General features: G+C 62.8%; 1 protein-coding gene across 4 annotated transcripts in view; it reads left to right on the top strand.

Moving 5' to 3' along the window:
- NFATC1 (nuclear factor of activated T cells 1) overlaps positions 1–12,602 on the top strand; it is a 103,247-nt gene that overhangs the window by 40,954 nt on the left and 49,691 nt on the right. For all 4 annotated transcript variants that reach the window (XM_067698790.1, XM_067698786.1, XM_067698789.1 and 1 more), the window contains 3 exons: positions 3,996–4,198; positions 6,138–6,310; positions 7,950–8,090. In XM_067698790.1, the coding sequence (XP_067554891.1) occupies positions 3,996–4,198; positions 6,138–6,310; positions 7,950–8,090 (517 nt within the window). The remainder of the gene's footprint in view (positions 1–3,995; positions 4,199–6,137; positions 6,311–7,949; positions 8,091–12,602) is intronic.

Here is a 12,602-nt window from a genome sequence, read left to right as displayed (position 1 = left end):
AGAAAATATGACAGGTAATTTTATAAATATTATTTTGACAGATAGTAGAATGTGCCAGGGGCAGAAAACCCATGCAGTGGAATATGTGAAGTATTTAAATTACTTCTCTTAAAATGAACTTCATGTTTTCAATAATAGACGTTTATCTTCCGGGTTAAACCTTAACTATTCCCATTTTCACTGAAATGGCATGTTTTTAAAAAGGCAAAGTTACTCCCACAGTCCACTGCATCCTATGTGCCGTCAGAGCAGGGCCCCGGTGTGAGTCCCGTGGGATTTGAAATTGTCATTTTCAAATGGTCTGACCCCGGCCAGGCCATGTGCTGGCCTGGGGGCTGGGAGGAATACGCCTTGGCCACACAAGAGACAGTCTCAGCCAAAGACTCATTTACATATTCTTATATTAAATGTCACAAAACGGAATGCTAAGAGGCAAAATTTGTCTCTTCATCAGTCTCTGATTTTATGTTTACATTTCTTGTTTTGAAATGTAGGTCAAGTCCAGCACAGAGTACAGGTTTCTTAGGAGGTTCGTTAAATTGGCGAAAGACCGGACTCCCGCTCCCCAGCAGGGAGAAGTTGGGTGGACCCGGCAAGCTGGTCTTGGTTCCCCCCTAACTGAACTCTGTGTGTAGAGATGCTCCCGTGTCCACACAGGAAAAAAGCTCTTCAGTTCAAACAGGAGAGGCATCTTGTTTCTGCAGAATTGAGCCACGTGAGCAGGACCCACCTTGAAATGAGCGTCAGGCGCTGGGGGGCTCCTGGCAGGTTCTCTGTGTGGCGGCCTTAGGGCGGGAAAGGCTCTGCACTGGCCTCGCGAGGGGCGCAGCAGGCCAGGAGGGCTGCGAGTGGACGCGTGGGTCTCTCAGCAAACGTGACGCTTCCTCTAGCTCTCCGCTCACCACGGCCGCTCGGGTTCAGCCGCAGGCCTGAGACCGACTCCCCTCCTCTGTGCACGCCCGTCAGACACTCATCCGGTCCATGTGGGCCGGACACCTGTGGGTCGGTGTGAAAGCTCGAGTATTTTACTAGGAAGGAACCACTTCGACCACGAGCACATCCACGGGTGCTTGGAAACACGTCACAGACGAAAACGATCAAAATTGGGAGCCTGACGCGTGAAACTCCTGCCGCCGCCAGGAAATGAGATCTTCCCAACCAACTACCGCATTCCAGACCAGTCTGGAGAGCGCGTGCGTGTGTGCGCGTGTCTGAGTGTGAATGTGCGCGTGTGTGCTCCGTGTGCTGCGTGTGCGTCCGTGCACACCTGTCCTACGTGGAGCTCCTGCTTGTCTCCAGAAAATCTCAAGGGTGACGTTCAGAGCCCCCGGGGGCCACTCCACAGCCTGTGACAAACACGGGCTGTTAAATATTAACCGGGTGCTACGGAATGCTCTGGAATGTCCGCAGACACCGGACACCCGTGGTGAGCTCGTGTGGGAGCCTCAGAGCTGCTGGACGTTCACCTGAAGCTGTAAATTCATTCATCGGGGGCTGCGGTCCAGCAGCGGTCAGTCTTGGCTCGTGGCCTGCTGTCTCCTATCTATAGTTGCGACACCATGCAGACCCTGTTGGCCGGAAGACGGGACGGGGGGGAAGGAGCCGCTGACCCTGCGGGGGCCCCGTCCTAATAAGGCGCCACCTGGATCCCTCGTCTGGCCCGGCTGTCAGCCCCACCAGCGGCCTGGCACCCAGGCACATCCTTCCCGGGAGCCCCAAGCGGGTGGCGCGCGGGCCCTGGCCCTCTGCTTGCTGAGTGCCCGTGAGGCTCCCGTGAACGGCCTGTCGTTGGGACTGTCTCCTGAGCTCTGAAAATTGGTAAGTGCTTCTTCATCTCGTAATTAAGTGAAGTCAGCGCAGTAGCTGGTCTTTGTCAGCGCGGCTTTGATGAACGCTTCACTGCTGATTTGAACCACACTTGAAACAGCAGGCGCTCGCTTCTCTGGGTTGAAGAGACATTTGTTCCCAAACGCAGGGATGGAGGAGAGCTCGGGGAGGCCACAGTGCGGGGGGGGGACAAGGCGGGCGCTGCTAACTGAATGTCGTAGAAAGAAATGGAAAACCAGCCAGGGCAGCATATAGTGAGTTCTCTGCAAGGAAGACAGCGAGCGAGACACCCGGGCAGAGGAAGCGCCCAGCTCCCAGCGCTGGACCTCCCAGCGGATTCCGACTCACCCATCTGGATGGAGCTTCAGCTTCCATTCTAACGTCCCAACTTGGAAAAATGACCGTAGAGACGGAAGCAGGATCTCGGTCACCGCGGTCAGCTGCAGCTGGACCGGAGGTTTCCCGTTTCTTTGGGTCACTGACACATGCCCCTCTTGTGCTCCCTCGGTCACCTGGCAGCCTGGCCCTTTGCGCTGTGCCCCGGCCCCCTCCGTGTCCTGAGCCAGTGCGGCTTGGAAGGTCTTGGTCATCCAGCCTGAGCTTCTTCCCCGTGGGCTGTGCAGTGACTGTCAGGGCGCCTTCCCACAGGGCAGAGACGGAGCCCGGACGGGGCTCACGGGGCGCGTGGACCCGACCGCAACCCCGCTGCGGGCTGGTTCTTCCGTGGCTTCCACTCGGCCGCAGGGCTGGGAGGGGCTCGCGACCCCCTGAGAATCCCGCAGGGGAGCAGGCGGGTCTGGGGCCTGCAGGTGGCCTCATTGGCACTGCCGCACCAGGGTCTCTGCTGCTGTGGAAGCAGTGACAGCGCTCTCGGGGACGGCACTAGTTTGGCCCATCAGACTGTGTTACAGTTGCTACCTGTTGTCAAAGCGGCTAAAATTAGTCCAGGGAGAACGTGACCACAACGCGAGAAGCAGCACAGCTGTGCTGACTGAGCCTGTCTGCTCGTGGGGCTGCCCCTTCCGCGGGGGTCCTGCGTCGGGACCCTTGGGGGCTCTGGCTGGACGCATCGCCTGCCTCTGCAGAAGGAGGGGTGAGCCCCAGGGGTCCTGTGGAATCTGGGCCTGGGCCTCGCCCTGAACTGCCTGCTTTCTTCAGGATTTGCCTCTTGAGTACGGTCAGCTGTGACCTGGACAGAGAAGGCGAGTCAGGTTCAGTTCTGAAAAGGACTCACCCTGAGGGAGGCAGCGGCTGGAGGTGCAGGGGCACGAGGAGGGCTCTGACCTGCGCCCCTGGTGGTCAGCCCGGGGGCGGCCAGTGTAGGTCCTGAAATGCGGGAGCAGCGCTCTCCCATGGGCTCCTGGTGCACGATGGGCTCGTTCCGGTTCTGGGGCCCGAGTCTCACTGGGTTTTGTGCCCACACACGATCTTGTCTTCAAGACCGTGCGCCTAGCCGGCTGGCCCACACAGTCGGAATGGCCACGCGCGGCCGCCCGTGTTGGGTCTGATGCTGGTGGCAGACGGGCCACGACCTGGGGCTGCCCGCAGCCGGTCCAGGGGCGCCTGCAGTGGGCACCAGGGCAGCCCGTAGCCACCACCTGCCGAGCCAGGCCGAAAAGGGCCGATGCTGCTTGTATCTTGTTTGCAAGCATCCTGTTTGCTGGTTCGGACTGGCCTGAGCAGGGGAAAGTGGATGGCGTCCTCTTGGGCAAGTGTCTGAATTCATCAGGGGAGGCTTGTGCGGACGGCTTGGCACTGGCCCAGCTTCGGGTGGGGCCCCACAAGCTGCTGTGTCGCCCGCGTGTGGGCAGAGGGGTGGCCTGAAGAGGAGGCAGTGGCCCGGAGAGACTGGCTCTGCTTCTCATCTGCCTCCCCCTGCGGGTCCCCGTCACGGTCCCGGGCATGGGGCACGTGTGCTCCTGGGATGCAGGTACATGCGTGCAGGTGTGCACTGCATGTCTGTGTGTGTGTGTTCCAGCGTGGGCAGCCAAGTGTTCAGAACCGACTGCGGAGCAGAGGCCCCAGACTTTGGGGCCCGAGGTGCAGGAGGGGCGGGGGGACCAGACCCGGCCTGCGCACGCTCCCCTCTGAACCAGCCTCCACACGGGGAGCACGGATGGTCCGGGCGTCGGCGCGGCGCTCACAGGCCTGTCCCCCTCTCTCCCCAGCTGCACGGCTACATGGAGAGCGAGCCGCTCACCCTGCAGCTGTTCATCGGGACAGCGGACGACCGGCTGCTGAGGCCCCACGCCTTCTACCAGGTGCACCGGATCACGGGCAAGACCGTCTCCACCACCAGCCACGAGGCCATCCTCTCCAACACCAAGGTCCTGGAAATCCCGCTGCTGCCGGAGAACAACATGCGAGCAATGTAAGCTGCACCTCGGGGGCTCGGTGGGCGGGGGCGGGGGCTCGGTGGGCGCTTGCACGCCTGCATGTCTCCCCGCGTTTCCACAGCTCAGGGGCCTTGGGTGCCCTGGGCTTAACACCTCAGTAAACATTACAAATATTTATGACAATGGATTTGTTTCTTCCTGGGGTTTCAGCCCCTGTGCGTGTTGCCACTTTAAGTATCTCAGTTCACAGCTGTCAGTACTTCCTCCACGTGTGAACGTGTCACCCACTTATTTCTGTGACTGCACTGTGAAAGCTAGAGCAATGGTCAAAAGGCAAACATCGAAACATTAAAGAGATCGGTGTGTCTGGGTCGTATTCTCACTGAGGGTTTCTGCATCTCCGATGTGACCAGCTGGAATGTGCAGGTCAGATCTGACTCAGTAGTTTAGAGGCGAATTGGTTAACGAGCTGCAGGGCAGTCCTCTCGTGTCCAAGTAGGGCTTGTGTTCGTGGCTTCCTGAACTGAGCGACTGCTACGTGCGTTTCACTCCTGAGCTGTGAATGCGGCAGAGAAAGGGGACACGGCTGTCCCACAGGACTTGCCTTCCCCTGGGGGCCTCTGGGGCGGGGGACATAAGGCAGGAACTCATTAGCACGGGGGCCTGTTGGAGACTTTGGGGGCGAGTGTCTGTGGGGGGGCAGCACAGAAGCCGAGAGCTGACCCTGCAGGAAGGCAGCAAGTGCAGAGGCCCCAAGGCAGGAGTGAGTCTGGGGCATCCACGGGGCAGCGAGGAGCTCAGGGCTGTGGCGGGTGAGGGAGCGGGTGTGGAAGCCACATCGTGTAGAGCTTTGCATGGGATTTGGGTAAGTTGTTTGTAACTCATAAACCCTCTAAGTCAAAAGCAAAGGGAGGGGCTTCCCTGGTGGCGCAGCCGTTGAGAATCCACCTGCCAATGCAGGGGACACGGGTTCAAGCCCTGGTCCCGGAAGATCCCACATGCCACGGAGCAACTAAGCCCATGCGCCACAACTACTGAGCCTGCGCTCTAGAGCCCATGAGCCACAACTACTGAGCCTGTGAGCCACAACTGCTGAGCCCACATGCCACAACTACTGAAGCCCACGTGCCTTAGAGCCCGTGCTTGCAACAAAAAAAAAAAAAGAGAGAAAAAAGGAAAAAGGGAAGGTCTTCTCTCCATGTTGGCTTTTCACGGATTTGGGGGAATTCATTCTAAATCCTTGGGTTTGCTTCAAGAGCTGTTATCACAGTTCCCTCGGACCAGGGCAGATGGTTTGAGAGAACTGCTGGTTCCTTCAGCAGCAGCCGTTCCTTCGGTGGCTGCATTTACCACAATACCATCCAACCCAGAGACGGTGTAGACACCACGGGAGCGGGACTGGCCCCGGGCTCCAGGGCCAGGGCTTCCCTGCTGCTCCGGGCTGGGCTGTGGTCCTGACCCAGAGGCATCACGCGGCCTCGTTTCCTTAGCTTCCGACAGAGGGAAAGGGCTGGTTTCCATCTGATGAATGGCGCCTGGGTGGTGCTGCTGGAGTCTGGTGTTGAATGCAACTGTTAAGTTAAATGAAATTAAGTGAAATCATGTGAGGCCCTAGAAAACTCAGGATCCTGGATTAAGGGGGACGCCGCCGGAATCTCAAGTGGAAGGAGGTTTCTGGAGTAGCCGGGGGAGCCTTGCTTTGGACGCCGCGTCCTGCTCCGGGGCGTCCACCGAGCCCAGGGCAGCGGGGCTGGGGCTTCTGGAGCCCTGAGCGTGTGGCAGCTCTGCCTGCCTGGGTTCCGGGCTCCTGAGGCCGGGGCTGGCTCGTCTCCTGCTGCCTCGGCCCCAGCTCAGTTGACGGGTGGATGTCTGGCCACCCCGGCCCCGGGGCAGGGCCGCAAAGACCCTTCGGTGAGCGGTCGCCCGGGATGGGGCGGGGGTCCGGGGCTGAGCATAGACCCTTGTTTCCGGCAGCATCGACTGCGCCGGCATCCTGAAGCTCAGGAACTCTGACATCGAGCTCCGCAAGGGGGAGACGGACATCGGGAGGAAGAACACGCGCGTGAGGCTGGTCTTCCGCGTCCACGTCCCGCAGCCCAACGGCCGGACGCTGTCGCTGCAGGTCGCCTCCAACCCCATCGAGTGCTGTGAGTGCTGCCCCCCACCCCCCCCACCCCACCCCCGTCTCCAGGCTGAGCGGGGCCAGCCCCTGCCGCAGGTTTCCTTTCCAGTAGCACCTTGGTTCTCGTGCGCAGCCCCTGAGCTGTGCTCGTCCCACCCACAACACCCGCACCTTCCCGTGCAGCCACGGAAACACCTGCACCCTGGCCAGGGCGCCCGCAGCTCCTGTGCGTGCGTGGTGTGAGGGCTGCCGCCGACTCCTGGCACCTGCAGGAGGGCGTAAGAGGGAAAGGAGGTTTGTCCCGAAGTACCGAGATGTTTGCCGTGACCGAATTTGACTTAATCCCCTCACGATTCAGGGAACCTGAGAAAGTGGCATTTTGGCCTTGAAATCTGTTGGACTGAAGGGACCTGAATTTGCAAGCCTGCCCGTATGTAACTCGGGCCTCTGTCCCTGGTGGCCCTGGGTTCACGGCCCTCGGTGTGCGTGGACGGGCCCCGGTGCCGAGACGCTTCTGGCTCGGATGCCCGTGACCACGCAGCTCCTCCAGGAGCGGGGACCGCCGCGGCCTGGGGTCAGCTTCCTCTTGCAGTGACGCTGTTCGTTTTTGTTAGCGAGTCGGGTGACCGGTTCAGCTCCTCGTGGAAACCCCGCAGTGCCCGCCCCCGACCCGGCACCCGGACCCAGGGGGGGACCAGAGTCTCCACTGGCCACGGCCCCAGCGAGAGCCTTTCCACCCGCCCTCCTCCTTCTCTCATCTCTGAAGCACCGCCCCACCCCTCCGGTGTGGGCTGTCTCAGGACACCCCCGACCTCGCGGCTCAGCCGCCCACCCGTCTCGGCGGGAACGTCCTGGTTCAGTTCCTCAGCCTCTGACCTGAGCGTCGGCCAGACCTCGGCGATGGGGCGTCCTCCCCCGCAGCCCCTTCTCCTTCTCTGCTGTGTGGTCTTCACCTCCCTCCCAGCCCTCCCCCCTGCTGCTGCTGGACCCTCCCGTCCAGTCTCTAGAAGTCCATCTCCAGGCCGTGGGGTCTGCCACGGATGGCTCTGCCCCCCTGCCCCGAGGCCCCCGCCCCGTGAGGTGGAGTGGGACCCTCCCTCTCAGGTCCCCTGGCTGTTGGGTGACTGTGTCAGGACCCCTGGCTTGGCCTCACCACCTCTCCAGCCACACTGGTCCTTTGCCCGTCCCGCCCTCCCCGACAGCCTGAGCTCAGCCGCCTGTGGCCCGCCAGCCCTTAAGCCAGAGCCTGCTTCAGACGGGTCCCCACATCCCACCTCCTAGCTGGGGACGCCTGCTCTCCGGGCCGTGGCCTCCCCATCACCAGCAGGGCTCCCCACGGCTTCCCCGGGCCCTTCCCACTGGCAGTCAGTCACCCTGGCAGAGCGCGCCCACTCACTTACACGCGTGTGCACGCTCGTCACTGAGAGGTGAGCTGTCTCCACATGGACAAGTCAGAGGCGTGGCTGCCTTCCCGTGTCACTCTAACCTGGAGTAGACTGTGAAGACACGGACCACGCGTGGTTACTCTTCTGTTCCGTGTACCAGGGACGGGTCGCACTGCTCACCCAGGAACTCTTTGAAAGCAGGGTATAGCGGCCGCCCCCGAGAGGGCCAAGCAGAGGGGCCTGGGCGTCTCACTCCCGTTGCTCTCCTGCCCCACACAGCCCAGCGCTCGGCCCAGGAGCTGCCCCTCGTGGAGAAGCAGAGCGCGGCCAGCGGCCCCGTCCTCGGCGGGAAGAGGATGGTCCTGTCCGGCCACAACTTTCTGCAGGACTCCAAGGTCATTTTCGTGGAGAAAGCGCCAGGTATCTTCTTTAAAAACCGACATCGAGCCCTTGCTGTTTGGGTGCCAGCGGAGGTTGGCTGGCAGGAGGTGGGCGCGGGCGGCCACGGGTGCCGTGCACAGTCCTGGACCACTGCACGCCGTGCCGGCCGTAGAGGGGCTGCAGGTGCGGGGCCTGCAGGAGGCTGTGCTCTGCTGAGGGGCGGCCCTGCGTCTGCCTGGCTAGCAGGCGCCTCCCTCGTGGGCTCCGACCAGCTCCTGCTGCCGGGCCTGCCCGTGCGGAGGCGTCTTCTCGTTTCTCAGAACCACAGACCGTCCGAGGCAGGCGCCTGGGCATGGAGCGGCCACGGTGGCCGAGCGGAACCCCACTGGGGCCCGGAGACCTTGCTGTACCCCCGGGGCACGCTTCAGGCCCTCGCCCTTGTCAGCACAGAACCCCAAGGTGCACAGGCAGCCGCTGTTCTTTCAGTGACGGCGGCCCCTGGGCCGCTCCGTGCGTGTGTGCACACCTGTGTGGACCTCTGCACGTGTGCTTGGGAAAGGGGGCTGCGGGTTTGAAGGGGAAGGGTCTCCTCCCTCTGGTGTCTGGGGAACCAGGCAATGAGCCTCTCGCTGTGCTGCAGGGGAGACGCAGGGGCGGCACAGCTCCTGCCCCGGGACGCCCGGCCCAACCACGTGGCCACGTGGCAATAGGGGAAGCGTGTGGACCTTCTGTCTCTCTCAAACTCCAGAGTTTGTTTTGGGGGCAGGTCCTTGCAGGGAGCTGGCCCCCAGGCTGGGGAGGGGCTCCTGTGGGGTCCGGGCCTGCTGCCTTATCCCTCGCCTTCTCTTTCCCGGTCACGGTCCCCCTCCTGAGCGCCGGGGCAGGGCTCGTGCTGAGTACCGCAAACCGCGGAGGCACTCAGCCTCCGTAATGGGGTTGGTTTTGTACAGTTTGCAGGAAACTTAAGTCCTTCAATCAAAGTGGGCTTAAAAAGTCTCTCACGTTCAACGTGTTCTGCCTGTACGGTCGCGCGTGTGATTGGAAACTGTTTTAGAGGCTGGAGCAAACCCGACCAAGTACAGTGGTAGGGGGGGAATCTGTGCTCCCGGAAAGCCCCCCTTTGGATGAGGTGAATTCGAAAATAGTGTGAGCCTTTGTGCTTTAGACGTGTGCACATGCGCAGTGCGTGGGGGGGGGGCGGGGAGCCCAGGCCCGGTGCTGCGTCCTCGCCTCGTCCTCACCGCGCACAGACGTCTGTGGTGGGAACCAGCCGGCGCCCCTCGCTGTTTCCTCGACCAGTTAGCCCCGACTTTGACCTTGGTGCCAGGATGCGACTGTGAGACGTCTCCTGACCCCCTCGGCTCGTCGTGGGTGCCCGTGGGGCTCCTAGGTTGGCGTGGCTTACCGTGGCCCAGTCACGGGGCCTTCACAGCGGCCACCCACCTGCAGGCGGGAGCCGAGTCCTCGGATGTCTGACCGTCGCCCACACGTGGCCTCCCGGGCCGCCCCGGCCCCATGCAGGCCGAGCGCCGCTGTCGCTCGCTGTCACGTCGGGGCCCGTCCCCAGCCCGCTCGCTCCTGCGGCAGATCTGCGTCTGGCAGGCGGAAGGCGAGAAACCAGCAAGTGGGTGGAGGCCAGACGTCCCGTGAACACCGTGCGACAAGGGAGACGTAGAGACGCGGCTGTGCGTCCTGTCACGTCGTGCTTGTGTCCCAGCAGGGCTGTTGGCACGTCTGCGCGCGTACTCGGGCCAGTTCTGTGTTTGCAGGAGGGGCAGGTGTCCACACGCTTTCTGCCTCTGCCTTCATTCTCAGCACAGTGCACGCCGACGCTGCCTGGCCGGCCGAACTGTCGCTGGGCTTCTCTTGGTTGATTTGCGGGGGGAGAAACCACTGAAGTCAATTTAGATTCAAAGCCTGATCGTCCTCTAGGCTTGCGAGGAGGCCGCCCGGTCTGCTTGAAAGTTATTTCACCCCCTGCTTGGTGGCAGCAAGGCCGGCGCACACAGTGAGCCTGGTCTCTGGAGCCGCTGGACGTGGGCAGTGGGCCCCGTGGCAGCCGCTGCAGGAGCATATAGTCCATAGCTGCTGTGAACGCCGCCACGTCAGGCCCGGGGGAGCCGAGCTTCACGTCACCACGTCCCCTCGGCTGCACTGGGCCGCGCTCGGAGCGTCCTCAGTGTTTCAGGGTTCCTCCTGGTTGAGGCCCCGCCGTCACCTGTGTCCTCATCATGGTGACCGAGCAGGGTGCCCGCAGGAGGACGGCCCTCGGGATGTAGGAGCAAAGCCCCGTCTGTGGACGAGGGGCCCGTCACAAAGCGCCGTGGACCAGCCATGCTCAGCTCTGGCTGCATCAGGTGACAACTTTCCGGAACCGTCCTGTGATTCTTCTGAGGTCTTTGTGTCCAGCAAGAGGCTGCGGGGCCTGGCCTTCACGGTTGACAGCCACGGCCTCCGCGTCAGATGACACCTCCCACGGTGGCCGTGTGTGTGCGTGGACACCGGCACAGGCTCACATAGGGGGCGCGGCAGGTGCGGGACGCCACGGCAGGGCCACCTGCAGGAAGTGAGATGCTGTGCCCCGTCTCCCACTGAAGATCTGGTGGTCTCTCTTCAGACCTGTGCGCGGGGGACATATCTGTGCGCAGGCGTGAGTGTTTGAAACAGCCTGACAAATACATGAGAGCACACAGAGAGCGCCCACGTGGAGGGGAACTGCCGCTTCTGGAGACAGGAGAGAGGGAGGCTTCAGAGGTTCCGTTGCCGTGAATGTTATGTTCTTGACGCCGACGCTGAAAGTCCCCGCTGTGTGCAGCCCCGGCCTGTTCTCTGCAATTCCTGGAAACCGTGTGAAGCCTGTTTGGGCTTCTTCTGCTGCACGACGGACCTCACCAGAACTTGGCGGCTTCAACAGACAACAGTTTGCCGGCCCTCGCGTGTGGCTGGACGCAGCCGTGGCCCCCGGGTCTCCTACACAAGGCGCCGGGCACCCTCCGTGGGCGCCAGGCCTCCTCAAGGCCCAGACTCAGAGGGGCCGCACCACACTGGGGCTCACCAGGTCCCGCCTGCCCAGACTTGGAGGTAGGACGCCCAGGGTGTAGACGTGGAGGGTCACCAGGCACAGCGTGACCGCCTGCCACACGACTGGACCACCTCCTTGTCAGACCTCTTACTAAGGCCCCAGAGCCAACAGAGACAGACCCCAGAAGAAAAGGTTGCGTCCAGGGTCTCCTAAGACCTTAAAGCGGAAGCAGGACTTGCCTCCTGCGGGGAAGCGTCTGCAGCCGGAGTCCACACTGAACCAGACGGAGACGTTGCCCGTTTTACGGAAGAGGATCGGAGTCGGGTCGTCATGGGGCCACCCCGGCTGGGTGGTGCCCGGCGGTCCTTTGGCTTTTGGGGTCTGGCCGCTGTGGTCGACCTTTGCCAGGCGGCATCTCGGGTAGGGCCTTGCGAGTCAGGTGTCACTCGCTGGTTGTCCAGCTGGCACTCAGGCTGCGGCCCCGCTGACCCAGGTGTTGGTCCCAGGGGTTCTGGAACTTGCACAGAACGGCCCCCGCTGGCTGGTGCGCCGCTCACACCCAGAAGCCAAGACTTGGTGCGGGGGAGACGCTGCGTTCAGATGCTTCTGGTGCTGACCCAGGAAGGCGGGCGGGGAAGGTGCTGCGTGTCCACGAGGACGGCTGTGGTCGTGGGCGGCTGACCTCTGCGGGTGGGGTCTTAGGGTAGCCCTGGGCCGAGACGCCTCCGGGTGTGGGCTCGTGGGGCGGCGGGGGCGTGGGAGCTGCTGCCCCTGGTAGCCCCAGCCTGCGACCTGCCTGGGCCTGACCGTCCGGGAAACGGCCCTGACCCCAGTCAGCAGACAAGAGCAGCGGCTGGGCCCCTCCTGTCCTCAGAAGGCTCTTTCTCACTTCGTGGCCTCGGAATTCAGTGATCCTCCCACGCTTCTAAACTACGCAACATCTTGAACCGGCTTGGGCAGGATCACGCTACCCCGGCACCCCTCCGCAGAGATGGGCAGACGGGCAGGGCCCTGTCAGGTGTGCAGGCTCTGTTGGCGTCAGGGGCCCGAGGGCCCTTCTCCTCCCGGCTCCGAGCTCTCCCCTTTGTCGGTGTCCCGGGACGCGCCCTCACCCCTGTCCCCGGGGACCTCCCCTCCCTGCAGGGCTCTCCTCGTGGGTGCGCATGCGACAGGCTGGGGAGGGGAGTGGGCTGCAGCTGCTGGACCGGGCGGTGGGCTCAGCGTGACCTCTGCCCTCCCAGGCCTTCACGGCCCAAGCTGCACCTCTCCCTCCAGGGCACGGCCGCCTGCAGTGGAGGGTGCGGGGGTGTGAGGCCGGCTGTGAGCCTTGCGGGGGCTGCAGCAGCCAGAGTGGAGTCCTGTGCACGCGTGGGTGTCACCAGAGAGCCCCCTCAGCTTAGCCAGGCTCGCTCGTCCCTTCCTCCAGCGCCTCCCCAGGAGTGCTCCAGAGAGTGGGCCCGGGTTCCTCCCGGGGAGGGGCAGCGGGGTGGGAGTGGGCACGGCGGGGGGAGCGGCTCCAGGCTCTGGCC

Source organism: Pseudorca crassidens, chromosome 12 (assembly GCF_039906515.1).
Source record: "Pseudorca crassidens isolate mPseCra1 chromosome 12, mPseCra1.hap1, whole genome shotgun sequence".
Taxonomy (NCBI): domain Eukaryota; kingdom Metazoa; phylum Chordata; class Mammalia; order Artiodactyla; family Delphinidae; genus Pseudorca; species Pseudorca crassidens.
The sequence above is the reverse complement of the archived record's forward strand: the minus strand, read 5'-3'. Positions and strand labels throughout refer to the sequence as shown.